We start from the raw sequence: 20,237 nt of genomic DNA on the forward strand, positions 1-20,237 counted from the left end.
ACTAGACCCTACTCCGCTCCCAAAGCCAGTGGCAAGAACCCAGGAGTGCTGGCTCCCCGCATCCCCTCGTTCGGGCAAAAGTCCCTTTTGCGCAAAACTTTTGCGCAAAAGGGCCAGTGCAGACCGCTCAGATTTGTTTTGTGCAAAAAATCCCCGATGGCGAAAATGGCGATTGGGGCTGTTTCGCAGAAAAGCGCGTCTAGATTAGCACGGACGCTTTTCCGCTTTGTCCCCACCCCTCCGGCTGTCAGGAAATGAACAGCGGCGGAGACTGGCTTCACCACTGGGGCCTTGCCCGGAGCTGAGATGCAGCCACCTCTGGGGAGGCAGGTGGGGAACAGCCAATCTAGACACTCTTTTCCGAAAATGCTTTTAACGGAAAACTTTTCCGTTAAAAGCATTTGTGGAAAATCCTGCCAGTCTAGACGTAGCCCACGAGTCCCCCGTTGCTGTTGTTCCGATCACGCTCTGCTCTTTCCAGTCCCCCCCACCAGGTTCCAGGCAAGTCAGGATCCTGTGACTTCCCCAGGACGTGGATGTCTCACCCTTGCCACGCCACCCTTCCCCCGGGTCCCAGCCTGCTGTCCCCAGGAGGCCAGGCCGCGCTGCAGGAAATCGAGGGTCCGTTCCTCCTCCCCAGACTAGGGATGTAAAATCCCGCAGAATCAGTCAATTGGGTAAACGTCCCATTTAACTGGTTTCCTGCTTACCTGGGACCCCGCAGGGGCAGGGTGGGGCGGGGGTTGCTCCAGCAGGCCGGGTCTCCAGTTAACTGGTTCCTGGTAAGCATCGCTGAAAAGGGTGTTGTTAACCCCTTACCTCCCTGCCCCAGAGCAGGCCTCTCACTCTCTCCACTGTGCTGGGTAATCCTGCTCTTCGGCACCACACCTCCAGCATGAAAACCAAGGCCTTGATCCTTCCGCAGCCGCCCGCACACAGAGCTGAAGGTGGGACCCCAGTGTCAAATCCAGAGGGAGACCCGGATTTAGGGCTCCCTAAATCCCCTCCCCCTCCCCATGTCATCCATAAATCAAAAATGCCTCCCCTTCCTGTCCTAAAGGCCTTAGAGGTGGTGTTCTATGCAGCTGTTCCCCACCTGCCTCCCCAGAGGTGGCTGCATCTCAGCTCCGGGCAAGGCCCCAGTGGTGAAGCCAGTCTCCGCCGCTGTTCATTTCCTGACGGCTGGGAGGAGGTGGGGGCAGACACGGGGGCAATGCTGGGGAATTTAACAGAAGCACCACAGTGGCGGGCTAGCATCCAGAGAGGGCTGCTGGAGGCCAGTTTGGGGGGATGCTGGGGGAGGGTCGGGAAGGGGGAGGATCCCCATGGGAGGGTGAGTGGGCTGTTGCTCAAGAAGGCCTGTGCCCCCCAGCGATGGGGCAGACAGACACACCCCGGTCCCCACCCCCAGGAAGCCAGAGAGCTCCTAGAAGGGGACGGAAACAGCCCGGAGCAAAACTGCGCACAAACAACATGGCACAGGGAGGGATGCAACCACCTCTGGGGCGGGACACCTGGGGAACAGCCGCATATAACGCGGCACGGGGAGAGCTCGCCCGGCGCTGGGATGCAGCCCCGCCCCAGAGGGGAGGGGGGGCCGCGTGAGAAGCTGTGGCCCGGGTTCTCTCTGTCCCAGGCAGCCTCCCTCCCCTGCCTGCCTGGCGGGCGGCCAGCCCCAGGTCTGGGCTCGCCCAACCGGCCGCGCCGGGGGGGCCTCAACTTCCTCTTCGCTCCCCTGGGTCCTGCGCGGCGCCCTCGCTCCGGCCACGGGGCAGCCATGAGCCGCCCGGAGCAGCCGCTGCGAGCCTTCTTGGGCGCCGCGCCCAGCCCGGGCCAGCTGCGCCAGGAGTTCCAGGTGAGGCGCGCCGGGGCGCAGCGCGTCTGCCCGGCTCCCCGGGGGATCCCGCCGGGACGGGACCCAGCCCCCCCCCCCCCCGAGCCGGGACAGGACCCAGGAGTCCTGGCTTCCAGCCCCCCGCTCTAACCATTGGCCCCCCCGGAGCCGGGACAGGACCCAGGCGTCCTGGGCCGCTCGCTGCTCTGCAGCCCTTAATCCGGGCTGGGTTAAACTTTCCCTTCCCGCTGCCCGGACCGAGCCGCCTGCTGGGCTGCAGGAGGCAGCGCCCTGCCGGGAGCCCTGGCTCTGGGGACAGTGGGGACGGGTGGTGAGAGCCGGGGGGAGTTGGGAGGCAGCACACCCGGCGCCTTTCTCTGGCTCTGAGGAGGGGAGCGGGGTGTAGTGGGTAGAGCGAAGGGGCTGGGCACCAGGGCGCCTGGGTTCTCTCCTCTGCTCTGGGAGGGGAGCGGGGTGTAGTGGGTAGAGCGAAGGGGCTGAGCACCAGGACGCCTGGGTTCTCTCCTCTGCTCTGGGAGGGGAGCGGGGTGTAGTGGGTAGAGCGGAGGGGCTGGGTACCAGGGCGCCTGGGTTCTCTCCTCCGCTCTGGGAGGGGAGCGGGGTGTAGTGGGTAGAGCGGAGGGGCTGGGTACCAGGGCGCCTGGGTTCTCTCCTCTGCTCTGGGAGGGGAGCGGGGTGTAGTGGGTAGAGCGGAGGGGCTGGGCACCAGGCGCCTGGGTTCTCTCCTCCGCTCTGGGAGGGGAGCGGGGTGTAGTGGGTAGAGCGGAGGGGCTGGGCACCAGGGCGCCTGGGTTCTCTCCTCCGCTCTGAGGAGGGGAGCGGGGTGTAGTGGGTAGAGCGGAGGGGCTGGGCACCAGGGCGCCTGGGTTCTCTCCTCCGCTCTGGGAGGGGAGCGGGGTGTAGTGGGTAGAGCGGAGGGGCTGGGCACCAGGGTGCCTGGGTTCTCTCCTCCGCTCTGGGAGGGGAGCGGGGGGTCTAGTGGTTAGAGGCAGGGCGTGGGGGGTCCAGCGGCCCCCTAGGATCATACTTGGATGGAGCTTCTGGGCTCCTTTGGGGGAGGCTGCCTGCGCCCCTATCGCAGCCGGCTGGAGAGTCACCCCCCGGGGCAGACACAGCTAAGTGGCAGAATCCAGCCAATGGCTTCCCAGTTTGCCCCCCTGTTTCCTGCACCCCAGCACCTCTGTGGGCCCAGAGTTCGGCGGGGCCCGGCCCCTGGGGGGACACGGCCCGCTGGCAGCCCGGGCCTGCTCCTGGGGACATTGGGTGGGGGATACTGGGGGGGGTTGTCCCCTGGTAGTCAGGGCCGGGTGCTGGGGGGTGCTACAGGAAATGGGGGTTGGCTGGGGATGCTTCCTGGTGGAAACAGCCCCCCCCCCACTCTCCAGGGTCACTAGATTTCCCCTCCCCCTTCCCTCCCCACACAAGCTGGGGGGTGCCCCAGCCGAATCCGAGCTGGCTGGCGCATTCAGACCCCTTCGTTCCCCCACCCCAGAGGTGGCCGCCTCAGCCCTGGGTGAGGAGCCCCTGCAGCGGGAAGGCACGGCCTTGGGAATCCCGTGGCAGTCGGCTCCCCGGTGCGTGTCGCTAGGGCTGGGCTCGTTAAACTGAAGTGAAATTGCTCAGGAAACTCAAACACCGGTCCTAGGAGAGCGGCCGAGCCCACACACTTTTCCCTTCTGTTTCACTTCTCCTACCCTCCCCCCTGCTCTAACCACTAAACCCCACTCCCCTCCCAGATCTGATGTGAAATGGGAGACTCAGTAAGGACCGTCCCTTCTGGTAACAGGCTGAGACGGCTCCCCGGGACCCTCACCCCAGAGCTGGCTGCATCTCGGTGCTGGGTGAGCCACCCCGCTGGGGCGTTATGTGTGGCTGTTCCCCGCTGCCCCACCCCGCCCCAGAGGTGGCTGCATCTCAGGGCTAGGTGAGCCCCACCAGCCTGGCTCCCAGCTGCTCTGCATAACTGCAGCCTGGGAGCAGGCAGAGCTGGGAAATGCTCAGAAATTCAACTCCACCAGCTCCAGGTGCCGATTCAAATAGACTGAGGGCTGAGCAGGCACCAAATGCAAATTTTCCCCTTATCACTGTGGCTTGTGGGGTGGCGGCGCTAGCCTGTTACATTGCCCCTCCTCCTCGGACAGCGCTGCTGTCAGTCACAGAGCATGCTGTTTGCGCTCAGTGCGGAAATGCAGCTGCCTCTGGGGCGGGGCAGCTGGGGAACCGCCAGACATAACACTGCCTGGGGAACAGCTGCATGCGATACCGCCCGGCGACGGCTTGTCCGGAGCTCAGATGCAGCTATTTCTGGGGAGGGGCAAAACTCGGGGAGGGGTGGTTCTGGTTTGGTTTCAGTAAAAAATAGCAGGAGGTTATTTTTATAGGCCCGACGCCTGGGTCCCGTCCCCGATGCTCATGGGGGTGGGGTTTAGTGGGTCAGAGCAGGAGGGCAGGGCAAGGGAGCGTGGCGGGGCGGGTTCATCGGTGCAGCTCCGTGCCGGCCTGCCCTCCCCTCCGACAAGGAAATGGATTTTCCAGAAGGGACTTTGTTCCCTTGACGCTGGTGGCCGATTTCCGATATAAACGCAGCCCAAACAAATCCCAGCTACCTCTGGGCTGGGGCTGGGGGGGGGGGGGGGACTGAGCAGAGCTTGTCTCTCCTCCCCCCGTAGGGAAAGGCCTCTGCCCCATTCCCAACCCACCGAACCAGCCAGCCCCTTCGCACAGCCCCGTAGCATAGTCCAGACTTATCCACCGCTGTTTTCATTCCACTTTATTGGGGCTCACAGATGCAACCAGAGCGGGGGCTGGGGAGCAGCTGCACATAACACCACAAGGGATGGCTGGCCCAACAGAGAGATGCAGCCAGCTCTGGGGCAGGGCAGGGCAGGGGAGGGAACAGCCGCACAGAACACGGCACAGGACTGCTCTCAGTCCCTGGCTCAGCATAGCCAAAGTGAAACGCAGAAGCTGCTTTGTGGTGTTAAGCAGCCCTGGGAACCGAAAACTTGGATCCTGAAAGTGAATCTGACAATGGGAGAGGGAGATGGACCTCCTGGGGGGGCGCGGCAGGACTGGGCTGGGGGGCGCGGCTGGAGCTGGATGCTCCCGGTGACCTTCCTGCCCTAGAACGATCTCCCGTTCCCTTAGCCGAGAACAGAGCTGGGACCCGCTGGGCAAACTCCCTTCCCCGAGCTCCCCTCCCTCTGCACCCTGCACGGCTAATATTTGCCCCCCCCCCCCCCGAGGTACAGATCCACCCTCCAAAGATCCCAGTTTCCTCCCGTTTTGCCTCCAGCGGGGAGGGAAACTGACCACGGTTGTGATGGAATAAACCCCTCCTTGGCGGGAGAGTAGACAGCTGCCCCGTGCCGGATCTGGGGGTCTCCCTTCCCCTCCGGCCCACGGGAACGAAGACCAAACCCTGTGTGCCGGAGCCGGGAGCTACCCGGATCCAGAGCCACCCCCCCGCCCAGCCCTGCGCTTTCTCCCTTCCCTGCCCGGCTGGAGCTTTTGGGGGAAACCCTGGAGGACACGAACGGCCAGCGTGTTGGGCCGCCCCCGGGCCCCCAACGGGACTTCTGTCTGCGGAGAAGCCGCACGGCCTGCTGGCCTCCCACTGCCCCCTCTGCCCCGCCTGCTCCCCCCCAGCCGTAGGGGACCACGCGGCCGCAGGCAAACCCCAAAGCTGGCAGGCCGCTGGGGGCAAACGGCCAACGGCCCGAGCCCCCGCCACAGAGCCCGGAGCCTGGCTCTGAAATACCAGCCAGGGCCTGGGTGGGCGCTGGCACCCCTAGACTGGAGAGGCTCCCTGCCCCCCCAGCCAGCCAGCCCCTCCATTCCTGCCGCCCAGCCTCCGCTCTAACCACTAGGCCCCACTCCGCGCTCAGCCCCGGGGAGAGAGCCCAGGAATCCAGGCTGGAGGCGGTGCCTCTGCGGATTAACTCTCCCTGGAGGGTTGTTCTGGAGCAGGAGCGGGGATTTTCCCCCCCCCCCCCACACCGGTTCTAGGAAGGGTGTGGGCCTGCTGATACCAGCCTCCAGAGCCGGTAGGACAGGTTGGTCTGACATCGGCAGGGACAGAAGCAGCCTGTTCCAAAAATAAACCTGACTCAAGAGCTCAGGAATTATCCCTATGTGAGCCATCGCCATGCTGTGTTATATGTGGCCGTTCCCCATCTGCTCCACCCCAGAGGCGGCCGCCTCTCAGTGCCGGGCAAGCCATCGCCATGCTGTGTTATATGTGGCCGTTCCCCATCTGCTCCACCCCAGAGGCGGCCGCCTCTCAGTGCCGGGGGAGTCATCTCAGTGTGGCGTTATGTGCGGCTGTTCCCCATCTGCTCCGCCCCAGAGGCGGCCACATCTCAGGGCCGGGCAAGCCATCACCATGCAGTGTTATATGTGGCTGTTCCCCTTCTGCTCTGCTCCAGAGATGGCTGCATCTCAGTGCTGGGCTAGTGATCCTCCAGGGGCCCTTTGAGTTTGGAGGTGGTAGGAAGGTCCAGTACGAGAAGGGGGCTGAGGTCACAGGGAAGGAACATGGGGTGCAGTACAGTGGAGTATTAGGCCTCGCTGAGCCATCAATTGTTGGGGTCCTCTCTCAGGCTCCCTGAGTGACCCCCTCTCCTCCTCCCCCTCCTGCCCCTTCTGTCCACGCAGGATATCAAGGCCCGAGCCAGCGCCTTCCGGCAGCAACAGGGCTTCTCCACTGAGGCGGGGGCCAGGACAGAGAACATCAAGAAGAATCGGTACAAAGATATCCTGCCATGTGAGTCTGGGAGGGGGTTCTGGAGTGTCCAGCGTTATGTGTGGCTCTCCCCCCCCCCCCCCGCTGATGTCCCACCCCAGAGCTAGGTGCATCTCAGTGCCAGGTGAGTTTTTCCTGGGCAGCGTTATGTGTGGCTGTTCTCCAGCTGCCCCACCCCAGAGGTGGCCGCATCTCAGGACCAGGTTTCACAGAAGTACAGCTTCCCTGGCCGGAAAGGAGTATCTCCTCTCACCCTGGTATCCCACAGGCCAGAGAAAGCCCCCCTCCCACCCCCAAATCATTCCTACAGCAGATCTTTTAGAAACGCATCCGTTCCACCACCCCGCTGGGGAACCCGGCCCATGGCTAGTCACACGCACCGTGAGCAACCGGCGCCTTATTCCCAGTCTAACGTCCCAGCCCATGTGGGGCCTTCTCCCCCCTCCCCCCTATTTCTCACTCCCTCCCTCTCCCCGGCAGACGATCAGACCCGGGTCGTGCTGAATCTCCGCACCGAGGAAGGGCAGACGGACTACATCAACGCCAGTTTCATCGAGGTAGCCCTCCACCCGCAGCAAGGCGGGCCCCGGCAGCCAATTGGGGGCACTGGGCTGCAGGGGGGCAGGGCAGAGACTCAGCAGGGGGCGCTGTGCTGTTGGGAGCCCAGTGGGGGGGTCTGGGCTGGGACAGGGGGGTCTGGGCTGCAGGTGGGGGACCCAGTGTGGGGGGGTCTGGGCTGCAGGTGGGGGACCCAGTGTGGGGGGGTCTGGGCTGCAGGTGGGGGACCCAGTGTGGGGGGGGTCTGGGCTGCAGGGGCAGCGGGGGGCTAGGCAGGGGGCATCGTCCTGTGGGTGGCAGGCAGGGGCTCACGGGGCTCAGGTGGGTGACTGACGTTGCCTCTGCCCCCCGCAGGGGGTCAATAGCCGGCGATGCTACATCGCGACGCAGGGCCCGCTGCCGCACACCGTCCTGGATTTCTGGCGCATGATCTGGGAGTACAAGGTGAAGGTGGGTGAGACGCTTCTCGGGGTCCCAGGCCTGCCAGTCCCCTGCCCTTCCCCGTGACCCCCGGCCGGCTCAGGCCCCGTCCCCTAGCGAGGCTGCCCCTCCCCCCCAGCCCCTTCGCCGGCCGGGGCTCGGTGTCTCCCAAGCGAGACAGAAGTGCCCGTGGTGGGGTGTTGGGCTACAGGAGGCGCCCAGAACCCCCCCACTGGGTCACCATTCTCCACCGAATAGTCCAGGGAGCCGGTGCCGAGTTCCCGAAATCCATTCCGCCGGGATCGGTGGCGCCGGCCCAGTATCGCCCACACCCCCCCCCACGCGCTACACGGACGGGTCCTTATTTCCGCCACTCGCACGCGCCCCTGTGAGCAGCTTTCAGGGCCCCCCCCCCGCCCTCCCGCTGCGTTTTCTCCCCGGCTCCGTCGTTCTAAGCGTCTCTCGATTGTGGAAGGCGCCGTCCTGCCCATTTGGGGGGCACCTGAGTGCGGGCGAAGCGCTCGGCGGCTGGAGCGCGGTGGCTCGTGCTGCGTCTCCCTGCACCGCTCAGCCTGCGGGACCCTGCCTCCCGCAGCTTCCCCCCGCCTGGCCTGCGAGCAGCAGACGCGAGCCAGGCCCGGCGCGGATCCGCCCCGTGGATTTGCCTGGCTCCTTTGGCATGTGCCGCACTGGACGCAAACGCTTCCCCGGGCCCGTTTCGGAACCGGCCCCCTTGGATTTGACGTTTGAGTAGAATTTGAGAAATTCGCCAGCGTTGGGGCGCGGGGGTTCCGCTCCCGCCGGCTCCACCCTGCGCTGGAGTCGGGAGGGGTCCCTGGGTGCCGGTTCCCCGGAGCGCGAGGTCCGGCCAGAGGGCAGCGTGAGATGGGTGCCGGCGGAGAGGCCGGTTTCCCGACTGTGTCTCCGGGGAGGCTCTCCCGGCGCTGGTCCGGCTGTGCCCATCGCGCCGCGATTAGCGTCCCCGCCCCTCAGGCAGCCTCCTCGCGGGCAGCGCCCGTCTCCCCGTGCCCACCGCTGGCGCCGGTGCTCTAACCGGACCGTGGCTCTGACGGCCGCTGGGCGTGCGGGCCGGGAGCCCTGCAGAGACGCAGCGGCCGGCCCAGGCCTACGGCCGGGATGGGCCAAGCAGGCCGGCCCCCGTCGCTGCCGCTGCGATTTGCCCAGCTGGCTTTGGGGCGCGTCTGCCTGCGGGGCCAGCCGGGCGTGGACGTGGCGGAGGCTTTCCCCGGGGCGGGGCGCCGGACGCCGGAGGCAGCCTCCTTTCCTAGGGTGGATCAGCCCCTGCTCTATTCCAGGGGGTGGCGGAATTTGGGCCGAGCGCTTCCCTGCTTTGCCGTCACCAGCCTTTCCCTGCCCAAAAGTATCCAGTGGCTTCCAGCCCCGCCTTTCTGCCTCCAGCGGAGGGGGAGAGCCCGTATAGGGGGTGCTGTCGGGCCCGGGCCTGCTCCTCCCGTCGGGGCTGCCTCGCTCACCCCCATCCAGGCGGGCCACTGGAGGGAGCCGTGAGACCTTGTCTGATTTTCCGCCCTCCGCTGGCCCCTCTGCCTCGGGTAGCAGGTGGTGTCCGGGGTGCCTGGCTAGCCGCGCCTTGTTCCCACACTGCGCACCCCAGAGAAATGTCACCAGCTCCATCCCGCAACCGGGCCCGCGGGTACGTTTCCTGCCCGCCCAGGAGACGGACACGATCTCTCGCTGGCCCGATTTCCTGCTGGCCCAGTCGGAACGCCGAGCCGCGTTCTGCACGGCGGTTCCCCAGCCGCCCTGCCCCAGAGGTGGCTGCATCTCTGGGCCAGCCCAGTCACAGCCCCAGATAACCCTTGGCGGAACCGCAGCCTAAGAGCGGAACAGGCCGGGATGAGGGAAGAAATTCAGCTCCGCCGGGTCCCGGTGCTGACGCCTATGGAGCCGCTATCTCTTGGGAATGGCCAACCCCAAGGCCAGGAAGCAGGGCTCCCAGCTAACCCTCTTCCCCCTGCAAGAGCCCCCCCCCCCCCCCCATGTTACCCTTGGGGGGAGCGATCCTGCAGGACACAGGTGCAGTGAGCCCGTCGGGTCTCAGGCGAGAGCCGTGTACAAAGAACAGCGGCTGGGGCGTAGCCAAGGGCTGTGCGAAGTCACAGGGCATCTCTGAGGTGGGGGCCTCGGACGCCTGGGTCTGGGGAGGGGGGACTAGTGGTTAGAGGGGGGTGCCGGGAGCCCGGACGCCTGGGAGGGGGGAGTGGGGACTAGTGGTTAGAGGGGGGTGCCGGGAGCCCAGATGCCTGGGAGGGGGGAGTGGGGACTAGTGGTTAGAGGGGGGTGCCGGGAGCCCGGACGCCTGGGAGGGGGGAGTGGGGACTAGTGGTTAGAGGGGGGTGCCGGGAGCCCAGACGCCTGGGAGGGGGGAGTGGGGACTAGTGGTTAGAGGGGGGTGCCGGGAGCCCGGACACCTGGGTTCTCTAGGCCAGTCCAGCCAGGCATTGGGGGGCGCGCGCCCCATGTCCCTGACCCTTGCGTTTCCTCCCCAGGTGATTGCCATGGCCTGCCGGGAGATAGAGATGGGGAAGGTGAGTGCGGGGAGCAATCCGCAGCCCCCCAAGCCCATCCCCTGGCGGGGGGGGGCAGCCTCCCCAGGGACCCTCTGTGAACTGACTTTCCCGCCTTAGAAAAAGTGCGAACGCTACTGGCCGCTGGAGCAAGAACCGCTGCAAATGGGACCCTTCTCCATCGTCCAGGTACCACGGGGTCGGGGGCCGTCGATGGGGTTGTCAAGGAGAGACGCAACTCCCCTTCACTTCCTGTCTCCGTCCTGCGGGGCAGTGCCACCCCTCCCCCCAGAGGTGGCCGCATCTCCGGCCCTGGCAGCCTTCTCTATGCTGTTCTGTTTGGCTGTTCCTCTCCCGCCCCGCCCCAGAGGTGGCCGCATCTCCGGCCCTGGCAGCCTTCTCTATGCTGTTCTGTTTGGCTGTTCCTCTCCCGCCCCGCCCCAGAGGTGGCCGCATCTCCGGCCCTGGCAGCCTTCTCTATGCTGTTCTGTTTGGCTGTTCCTCTCCCGCCCCACCCCAGAGGTGGCTGCTTGCCCCAGAGAGACACTGCATCGAAGTTTAACACCTCCTGGGGCCTCTGTCTCCTGCCTTAGATCAAGGAGCAGGAGCTGAACCCCGACGTCCTACTCCGCATGCTGAGTGTCACTTTCCAGCAGGTAAGGGAAGTTGGGGGGGGGGGGGCTGAGCAGGGGGCGCTTTGCTGCGGGGGCTGGGCAGAGGCTGGGGGGCCTGCGTGGCTGACGCTGGTGGTTCTCTCGCAGGAGGAGCGGCCCCTCACCCATTTCCAGTACGTGGCCTGGCCTGACCGCGGGATCCCCGAGAATTACGGCCACTTCCTGGAGATGATCGAGCACGTGCGGCTGAGGCAGGGGGAGGACGCGGCCCCCGTCTGCGTGCACTGCAGGTAGCGGGCCCCTCGCGCCGCATGGAGCCAGCCCCGAGATGTGCTAGGAAGAGCCAAGCCCCGCCCTCCCACACTCCAAACCCCGCCCCCCCGGCAAGCTCCGCCCCATTTATGCAGCCTGCAGAGCCATCGCTGATTGGCCGCTCCTGGGGGTCGGCGGAGATGCCACATCCAAGCGAGCCCTCCCCAAACGGCTTCCCTGGTACCACCCACGTCAAAACAAAGCCAACCCTCGTGTCACTCCATCATTAAGGGCCAGAGTGAACTGCCACGGCCCCCTGTTCCCACCCCAGGCATTGTCACGAGCCAGGGCCCTGTTTTAAACACACTGAGCAAACTTCACACTTCACAACCACACTGCGATGAACCGCGGCCTGAGTGTGAACATGCCTGCTATGACCCGGCGCTGCGAGCCCCACTTGTTGGGTTTCAGGGTAAACACGGTAGAGCAGCATCTGTGGGGTGCCCCTCGTCAGTAGGGTTCAGAGAGAACACGCCGGCTACGACCCGGTGCTGCGAGCCCCGCTCCTTGGCTTCCTGGGTCAGTAGGGTTCAGAGTGAACACACCCACTATGACCCGGCGCGGCGAGCCCCACTCCTTGGCTTCCTGGGTCAGTAGGGTTCAGAGTGAACACACCCACTACGACCCGGCGCGGCGAGCCCCGCTCCTTGGCTTCCTGGGTCAGTAGGGTTCAGAGTGAACACCCTGGGCAGTGAGCAGCAGCGGGGTGGGGGGTGTCATTCTTCACCTACTTCCTTCCCCCACCCGCAGCGCTGGCTGTGGCCGAACGGGCGTCATCTGTACCCTGGAGCACGTGAGACACCTCCTCCTGCGTCAGGTAAGCAGTGCCCCCCCCACCCCTGTACCTCCCCCCCCCACCCGCCCCACTGGACTCTCCCCCCTCCTCTTTTCCAGAGCATCCCCCCGCACTTCAGCATTTTTGACATCGTCCTGGCCATGAGGAAGCAGCGACCAGCAGCTGTCCAGACACAGGTGAGCCCCCCGGCCGGACCCCCGCCCCTGGGGCGGGAGGAAGGGGGCCCGCCCCCCCCCCCGCTGCCCTAACACGGCGCGTCCCCCCGCTGGCAGGAGCAATACGGGTTCCTGTACGAGGCCGTGGCCGAGATGTTCCGAGCCGCCCTGGCTGCTGGGCCCCCCGACAACGTCAAGGAGGTGAGAGGGCCCTGGAGCAGGGACACGCGGGGCATGGGGGGTAGGGACATGCGGGACAGGGCCCGTCCCCTTGGGGGGGCAGGGACACGCGGGGCGGGGGGGGGGTAGGGACATGCGGGACAGGGCCCGTCCCCTTGGGGGGGCAGGGACACGCGGGGCGGGGGGGGGTAGGGACATGCGGGACAGGGCCCGTCCCCTTGGGGGGGGCAGGGACACGTGGGGCAGGGCCCCCCCAATTTTGAGGTGGGCTCCTCCCTACATAGTGTCCCAGCCCCCCGCTCTAGACCCACCCCCTAGCGCCCCCATCCCCCCCCAGCCCTGCTCCCCAGCCCCTCCCCCGCAAGAGGAAGTCCCAGGCAGCTGCAGCCCGCGGTTCCCCTTTCGGCTCAGCCCCGTGTGAGCAGCTCTCTCTGCCTGTGCGGTACGGGGAGGGGGGGGGGGGGGCGGATCGGTGGGTGCACGCTGTGGGGTGCACATGGGAGAGTTGGGGGGGAGGGGCCGAATCAGGTGCACGCTGGGCAGTGCACATGGGGGGAGGGGGCAGGCTGGGGGGGATCGGGGTGCATGGGGGCGGGGCTCGGCCGGCGCTGAAAGGCGGAGCAGGAAAGCAGCAGGGGCTGGCCCCATTTATTTATAGCCCCCCCTCCCCACATCCTGATTCCTGCCTCGGGGTTCGTAAGTGGGCCCTGTCGGGGGAGGGACGCGGCCGCGGGGGAGGGGGGGGCTGCCTGGGGGCCACCGGCTCCCCTCCAGCGGGACGGGCCCCAGGGCAGGGCCCAGCCAGCTCAGGCCGGAGCGGAGCCACAGGGGAGCCGGGCCCCAGCCCCCCAACCTGGGCCCCATCCCATCCCCCGTGAGTCCCTGCCCCGGGGCCGCAGGGGGTCGGAGGCGTGGGGCGGGACAGACCCATGGCCAGGAGAACAGAAGGCCGGCTGGGAGGGGACAAACGGGGCCGGACAGAGGGCCGGGCGGCCGGCTGGGCTCTGTGGGAAGGGGGGGACATGCTGGGAGAGGGGCTGCCCCCCACTTTCTCTGCCCCTCCCGGCCGAGCTCCCCTCCCTGCGCACGCAGCCCCTTGCCACACTTCCTGCCGGAAGAAGCGAAAACACGGAGTCAGCACCCAGCTGGGCCCCCCCCTCACCCGTCCTCTCCCACAGAACCGGCTGGCCCTGTACGACGACGCCGTGTCCCTGCGCGGCCCTGCGCCCCCCAGCAAGCGCAACGGCGTCCTGCGGTGAGTGGGGGCGGGGTCCCCCCAGAGCTCCCCGCAGCCCGGCCCAGGCCCTCTCCCCCGGCGCTCCCCGCAGCCCGGCCATCATCCTGCAGCACCCAGGAGCGGCATCAGTAGGGGCCAGAGTGAACGCCCCAAGGGTGCTTCCTGGGAGGGGGGAATGCGGGAGCTGCTCTCAGCACTTCCCTCGCCTTCCCACAAGGCCTGCTCTGACCCCCAACCAGACTCCCAGCTACTCGGTTTCCGGGTGGGGTGACAAACGCAGCGAGTGTCTGCTCTGCCCTTCCTGGGCTAGGGGAGGGCGGACTGGGAGCCAGACCTGGGGTCTCCAGCTGCCTCTGGGGAGGAGCACGCCTGCGCCCAGCACCACTCCCTGCTGCCTCTCTCCTCCCTGCCTCAGGAGCATCTCGGTGCCGGCTGAGCCCCCCCCGGACCTGCCCCCCAAGATGGGAGACACCTACGCCGTGGTGAACAAGTTCCGCCGGGGGGGTGGCCCAGCGGGGTCCCCCCGGGAGAGCAAGCCAGGCAGGGGCAGCCCTGAGGGGTCCCCCATCGACTTCGGGGGGCTGCAGGCCAGCTACTCCCTGCCCGGCAGCCCCGTGAAGCGCCCGCCGCCCAGCCCTGGCTGCGGATACACCCACATCAGCCCTGCTGGAGCAGGTACGGGGAGGGGCGGGGGGGGGGGGCTCTAACAACCCTGGCCCGGGTCTCACCTGCACCTCCCTGCTCCAGGTGACACCAGCCCCCGGGGCCCCCCCTCGCCGTGCCCCAGCGCCGGCCGCACCAAGAACATCGGGCTCGGTCCGAAGCCCCCGGTGAGTGTCGCCCCCACCCCTGGGAACGGGCAACGTCGCCGGGCGGGGCGGGAGGGGCTGGGTACCAGGGAGGGAAGTGGTGTCCAGTGGTCGGAGCAGGGTGGGGACGGGGATGGTTTCTCCATCTCATCTCTCCCCTTCCCGTTGTCGACAGGGCTTTGCGGCGTCGCCCCAGAAGAAAGGTGAGTGGGGGCGGTGGTGGGGGGGCGCGAGGGTTACGCAGCTGAACACAGGGAAGCTAGTCCAGTAGCTGGGGGAAAAACCCTGCCAGCTGGGGGAAGGAGGCGTTTTCAGCCACAGCTGTACCTCCAGCGTTATGGGGAGCTGCTCCCCAGCTGCCCCGCCCCAGAAGTGGCTGCATCTCAGGGCCAGGGAGCAGTTGTTCTGGGGCGTTACATGTAGCTGTTCCCCAGCTGCCCCGCCCCAGAAGTGGCTGCATCACCATAACAAGAGTTGGGGGGCTCACTGTTTGTTCTCTCCTCTCCCAGCCCCCAGCTCCCCCCGCCATGAATCCACTGACAGCTACGAGGACCTGGAGGCCTCCCCGGGCACCGCACTCGGTAGGAATGGGGGTTGGGACGCTGGCTGATTGAGATATGGGGCAGGGAGAAAGGGGGAGGGAGAGACCAGGGGTCTGGGGCTGGGCCCCTGCAGCTGCTTGGATCTGAGAAATGGGGAGGGGGGACTGAGGGGACAGGCCCCCCCCTTACTGCTGTGTCGCCCCCAGGCTATAACTTCCGCATCGGGAAGCCCAAAGGACCCCGCGACCCCCCAGCTGAGTGGACACGGCTCTAGGGGGACCTGTGAGGGGGAGGGGCCTACGCCCCTGCCCCCCATCGCACACAGACTGAGCCACGGATTACGCCCCCGCCCCCCATCGCACACAGACTGAGCCACGGCCTACGCCCCTGCCCCCCATCGCACACGGACTGAGCCACGGCCCCGCTGCAGCATCGCCCCCCCAGGCACCGCTGGTAACGGACAAGGGGCCAGGGGCCTGGACGCCCGGGTCTGCCGCCCGCCCCGTTTAACCCAGTGGGGCGCGGACGCGGTTTGGGCCCCGGGGCCGGGGGGCGGCAGGATCAACCCCCCGCCCTGGCGGCTGTGCCCAGCGAGGCGGGAACGGCTGCCCCAGACAGAAGCAGCAGCTACGCGCAGGGCTGGACCCAGCCATGTATTGGAGCAGACCCTACAACAATAAAAGCGTGAGACGGGCAGGAGGGCTCCGCCCGCTATGCGAGGCCCCCGGCCGGGGCGGTGCTCAGGTGCTGGCGCTTCCGGGCCGTGTTGGTGTACGGGTGCCAGGACCACTCCACGTCCGCCGTGGCCGCCTGCTCCAACGTGCCCAGCTTGATGGAGTACACTGCAAGGAGGGAGGGGCGAGGCCTCAGCACCAGGGCCCTGGGATCGGCCGAGGAGGGGCCCACGCGTGCCTCGGTTTCCCCACAACTCCGCCCACGCACAGGGGGAGCGGCCAACCCCTTCGGCCGGGCAGGGGGGCTGGGCAGGGGTAACCCCCCCCCGATGTGACTCACGTTTCATCTCGAAGCGGGGCCCCACCTCCGACAGCTCAATGTTGCGGTGATCCAGCTTCTTATAGACGTGGTGCCTGCGGGGCAGAGGGGAGATTGGTGTGGGCCTGGCTCCCAGCCCCCCCCGCTCTAACCACTAGCCCCCGCTCCCTGCGCCGGGGGAGAACCCAGGTGCCCTGCCTCCCAGCCCCCCGCTCTAACCACTAGCCCCCGCTCCCTGCGCCGGGGGAGAACCCAGGTGCCCTGCCTCCCAGCCCCCCCGCTCTAACCACTAGCCCCCACTCCCTGCGCCGGGGAAGAACCCAGGTGCCCTGCCTCCCAGCCCCCCCCGCTCTAACCACTAGCCCCCGCTCCCTGCGCCGGGGGAGAACCCAGGTGCCCTGCCTCCCAGCCCCCCGCTCTAACCACTAGCCCCCACTCCCTGCGCCGGGGGAGAACCTAGGTGCCCTGCCTCCCAGCCCCCCCCCCCCGCTCTAACCACTAGCCCCCGCTCCCTGCCCCCTCCCCAACATGTTCTATCCACTAGCCCCTCTCCCAAAGCCACAGGAGAACCCAGGCCCCCCTGCTCTAACCACTAGCCCCCACTGCCCTCCCCAAGAGAACCCCAGCGTCCCGGCGGGCACCTGAAGGAGATGTAATCGGCCTGGTTGGCGAAGGTGAGGACGCGCTTGCTGTCCTCCTTGGGCACCGGGAACAGGTACTTGAGGATGCTGCAGACCTGAGGGGCAGAGCGCAGGCTGGGTGCGGGGGAGGGGACTGCAGCCCCTACAATAACGGGCCGGGCCCTCCCCCCACGCCCACCGCCCCCCAGGGCCAGACCCTGCCCCCACGCCCACCGCCCCCCAGGGCCGGGCCCTCCCCCCACGCCCACCGCCCCCCAGGGCCGGGCCCTCCCCCCACGCCCACCGCCCCCCAGGGCCAGACCCTGCCCCCACGCCCACCGCCCCCCAGGGCCGGGCCCTCCCCCCACGCCCACCGCCCCCCAGGGCCGGGCCCTCCCCCCACGCCCACCGCCCCCCAGGGCCAGACCCTGCCCCCACGCCCACCGCCCCCCAGGGCCGGGCCCTCCCCCCACGCCCACCGCCCCCCCAGGGCCGCCCCGGGCGAGGCCCCCACTGACCCGCTGGCCCAGGTGGGAGGTGAAGTTGTGGAAGATGAGGTGGGGGGCAGCCTCGGACATGGGGCCGATGTCGGGGACCTCGTGCCGCATCACCACGTTGCAGAGGGTGAAGAAGGCCGTGGGGCCGAAGGGCAGGTGGGAGACGATCAGTCCGTCTGGGGGGGAGAAGGAAGGGGGGTGTCAGCGGGGGGGAGGCTGGGACAGAGCCCCCCCTTCCCCCACGTCCCCCCACTCACCTGGCTGCCCGCGGTGCTCGTGCAGCACTAGCAGGTCTGTGACACCGTTGGCCTTGCACGCCCGGACCAGAGCCCCCACCTCGTGCCGCCCCCGGTTCATGCGCTGGGCCCCCGGCACCAGCAGCTTCATCTCCTGCCAGGGAAAGAGAGAGACCCTACAATAAACAAACCTGCCCCTTCCCCGGCCTCAGGACACTCTCTGACCACAAGCAGCCCCGCCCCCTGGGGGACCCCACCTACCAGCCCCAGGTCCTGGGAGGCCCCGGGGAAAGCAAACCAGCTCTCGGGGTCCCTTGCAAGGAACACCAGGCCAGCCGCCCCGCCCCCCGGGAGACCCTACAATAACACAGCCAGGCCCCGTACCTTGGCGAACATTTTGAGGCGGGAGCTGGGGTCGCGCGAGGTCGTGATCATGACCTTGGGGTCCTCCACTCCGGCCCAGCGATACTCGTCATCCTGGTGCGTCACCAGCCCTGCCGTGGGAGGTGAGGGGTTAACGGCAGGGGCGGGGCCTTGGCTCGGCCACGCCCTCCCCACCAGCTGAGAATAGAAGCCAAGGCCTGCACCCATTCCACCCAGCCCATCGACACGGCCTCAGGGGCTGGGGTTACTGTAAGCAGGCGGGGACGCAGAGACCCCCAGATTTCTCCCGCCGCGGCCGGTCCCGAGTCCCTTTCACCGCACGCACGGACGGGACCGGCCCAGCCCAGGCTCCGCAAAAGCAGCGCCGCAAAGCTGGGGCTGTAGCCCAAGGGGATTGCAGGCGGTTTCCTTTGTGCGGCTGGACGTGTGACGGCAACGACGTCTCTCTCCCCGCTTCCGAAACCGTAACTGTCCGAGGGTCAGCCTCTGCCGCCGCGAAACTAGTCCTGTGTCCCCCTCGTGCCCCCCCCTTCCCACAAGTGGAAACGGAACGAGAGCAAACGTTAAAAGGCTTAAAACCCCCGAGGAAAATGTAAAGAGTTCAATGTCGGGGCCCGCCAGGCGTAACAATCGTTCTGTCGCGCCAGTAGAAAGGGCAAGAGACACACGCAGGAAAACGGTCGACAGACGCCTCGCTGGTCCGCCCGGCAGTTACACACAGTCACTCTGCCCCGTGACGGCCAGGGATAAAACTGGCTGACTACAGGGCTTGGCCTTGGAACGCCTGAACCGTTTCAAGCCTCCGCGTCCTTCGGGACTGGAGGGCTCACAGCTCTCGCGCCGAGGTCTGACGTCTTGCTTTGCAGCCTCCGGATCGGCTGTGCCCCACTCAGCCCGGGGGGGAGGGGGGATCTCAGGTGCAGGAAGGGGCACCGGCCCTGGGCAGCATGTGGCAGGCCCAGGCCCTCTGAGCCCAAACGGAGGTGGCCCACTCTCATGCTTCAGGGCAGATGGGCAGCGAGGGGTCAGGAAGGACGCAGGACAAGGGGGTCAGGAAAGGGAGGGGGTTCCTGGCCTGGAAGGGTTTGAGGGTGTGATTCGGGGGGGCACCAAGCTGGCTGCGCCCCCGACTGCCCTGCCCCCCCAAACTCACCTTCTGCTCCCTGGTCATCAAACTCAATGGACTTCTGCAGCGCAAGAGCCTCCCGGCGCAGCTCCGTGGGCAGCAGCCGATTCTCTGGGGGGGGAGTGGGAGTCAGTCAACGATTCCAGACCCAACCCCCTCCCCTCACAGGTCTCCCCCTCCCTCAGCCCCTCCTCCACTGAGCAGTCCCAAATGTCAGGCTGCAGGGCTGGAGCGAGGGCACCAGCAGGCATGCAAGGGGGCAGCAGGACGGCCCCAGGACGTGATGGGGGAGTAGGACAGGCGGGGCCGGAGGGGGGGGGCAATGCACCTTCCAGCGCCTGCCTGAGCTGCTCCTTCCTGTGCTCGGTGGCCCGGATCCGTTCCTCTTGGGCCCGCCGGTGCAAATACTCGCGGCGCTGCCGGGCCTCACGGCGCAGCTGGGGGAACACACATTTTTTGGGGGAGATTAACACAGTGGGGGAGGGGCAGAAAGCTTCCCTCCTCACCCACACGGGGAGCTGCCCCTCTGCCCCTCCCTGAGGCAACCCAACCTCAACACACCAGGACTCGCCCTGCTCCACGGGGGCACCTGGGGCCCTGCCAAGAGGTGACCCAACAATAACAAAGCAGAGACTCCCATCACCAGTCGCCCATTGCCTCCCCGCCCCCAGAGGGGGGTGTGAGCTGCCCCAGTCAGGAGACCCTACAATAACAAACCCAACCCCCCAGGGGAGAGGGCCCCCCCCGCGACCCTACAATAACAAACCCAACCCCCCAGGGGAGAGGGCCTCCCCCGCGACCCTACAATAACAAACCCAACCCCCCAGGGGAGAGGGCCTCCCCCGCGACCCTACAATAACAAACCCAACCCCCCAGGGGAGAGGGCCTCCCCCGCGACCCTACAATAACAAACCCAACCCCCCAGGGGAGAGGGCCCCCCCCGCGACCCTACAATAACAAACCCAACCCCCCAGGGGAGAGGGCCTCCCCCGCGACCCTACAATAACAAACCCAACCCCCCCAGGGGAGAGGGCCCCCCCCGCGACCCTACAATAACAACTCCCCCCCCATTCGGCCCGTACCATGGTAGCGGCTCCGGCTGACCCGCCGCTCTCTTCCCCCAACACGTGGGACCGGCCGGTCTCAACACCAAAACCTCCCATTGGCCCAGACTTCCCGGCCTATCACAGAACAGGATCCTGAGGCGGGCGGGGCCGATGGGTTGCCCCTCACAAAGATGGCGGCCGGCACGGATGCGAGCAGGTTTGCCCTTTACAAACATGGCGGCGAAACGGCACGGAGCCGCGCTGGCCCTCAACCAAGATGGCCGTGGCTTCCTCGCCGAAGCGGAACGGTCCTGTCCAATCAGCGACTGTTCCCCGCTTTCCCTCGACGGTGATTGGAGAGCCTCGCCCAAACCCTCAGCGCTGATTGGTGAGCTGCCGGGAGGCTCCGCCCCGGTGGAAATCCGGGATTGGCTGGTTTCCAAGGTCATGTGCCGGGCGAGGACGGGGGTGGGGCATCCCGCTCAGGCCGGAGCAGGTGCTGGAGGAGCCCGGTGGGGCCGCACTGGAGAGAGGGGGTGGAGCCCGGGGCAGGGCTCGAGGGGCGGG

General features: G+C 67.2%; 2 protein-coding genes across 3 annotated transcripts; one reads left to right on the forward strand and one right to left on the reverse strand.

The window, feature by feature from the left end:
- The first annotated feature begins 1,592 nt into the window (after window positions 1–1,592).
- PTPN18 (protein tyrosine phosphatase non-receptor type 18) lies at window positions 1,593–15,462 on the forward strand. Of its 2 annotated transcripts, none has more exons than XM_075914967.2 (17): window positions 1,593–1,855; window positions 6,512–6,620; window positions 7,080–7,156; window positions 7,512–7,601; window positions 10,106–10,144; window positions 10,244–10,312; window positions 10,717–10,779; window positions 10,885–11,027; window positions 11,800–11,866; window positions 11,944–12,021; window positions 12,118–12,201; window positions 13,359–13,435; window positions 13,833–14,092; window positions 14,165–14,247; window positions 14,402–14,429; window positions 14,736–14,807; window positions 14,975–15,462. In XM_075914967.2, the coding sequence occupies exons 1-17, from the start codon at window positions 1,778–1,780 to the stop codon at window positions 15,040–15,042; spliced, it is 1,485 nt and encodes a 494-aa protein (XP_075771082.2). In that variant the 5' UTR covers window positions 1,593–1,777; the 3' UTR covers window positions 15,043–15,462. The 2 variants fall into 2 exon arrangements, with proteins under 2 accessions (XP_075771082.2, XP_075771081.2); XM_075914966.2 differs by having other exon boundaries at window positions 1,594–1,855; window positions 7,512–7,607.
- Window positions 15,397–19,865, reverse strand: IMP4 (IMP U3 small nucleolar ribonucleoprotein 4). Its single transcript, XM_075914968.2, has 9 exons — window positions 19,707–19,865; window positions 18,953–19,061; window positions 18,652–18,735; window positions 17,499–17,608; window positions 17,136–17,268; window positions 16,900–17,054; window positions 16,403–16,497; window positions 15,783–15,856; window positions 15,397–15,610 (listed from the first exon to the last, which is right to left on the reverse strand). Exons 1-9 carry the CDS (start codon window positions 19,785–19,787, stop codon window positions 15,480–15,482), a joined length of 972 nt encoding a protein of 323 aa, XP_075771083.2. The 5' UTR covers window positions 19,788–19,865; the 3' UTR covers window positions 15,397–15,479.
- Between the last annotated feature and the right edge of the window lie 372 nt (window positions 19,866–20,237).

This window comes from Pelodiscus sinensis, chromosome 18 (genome assembly GCF_052426305.1).
Source record: "Pelodiscus sinensis isolate ZL-2025 chromosome 18, ASM5242630v1, whole genome shotgun sequence".
NCBI lineage: Eukaryota > Metazoa > Chordata > Testudines > Trionychidae > Pelodiscus > Pelodiscus sinensis.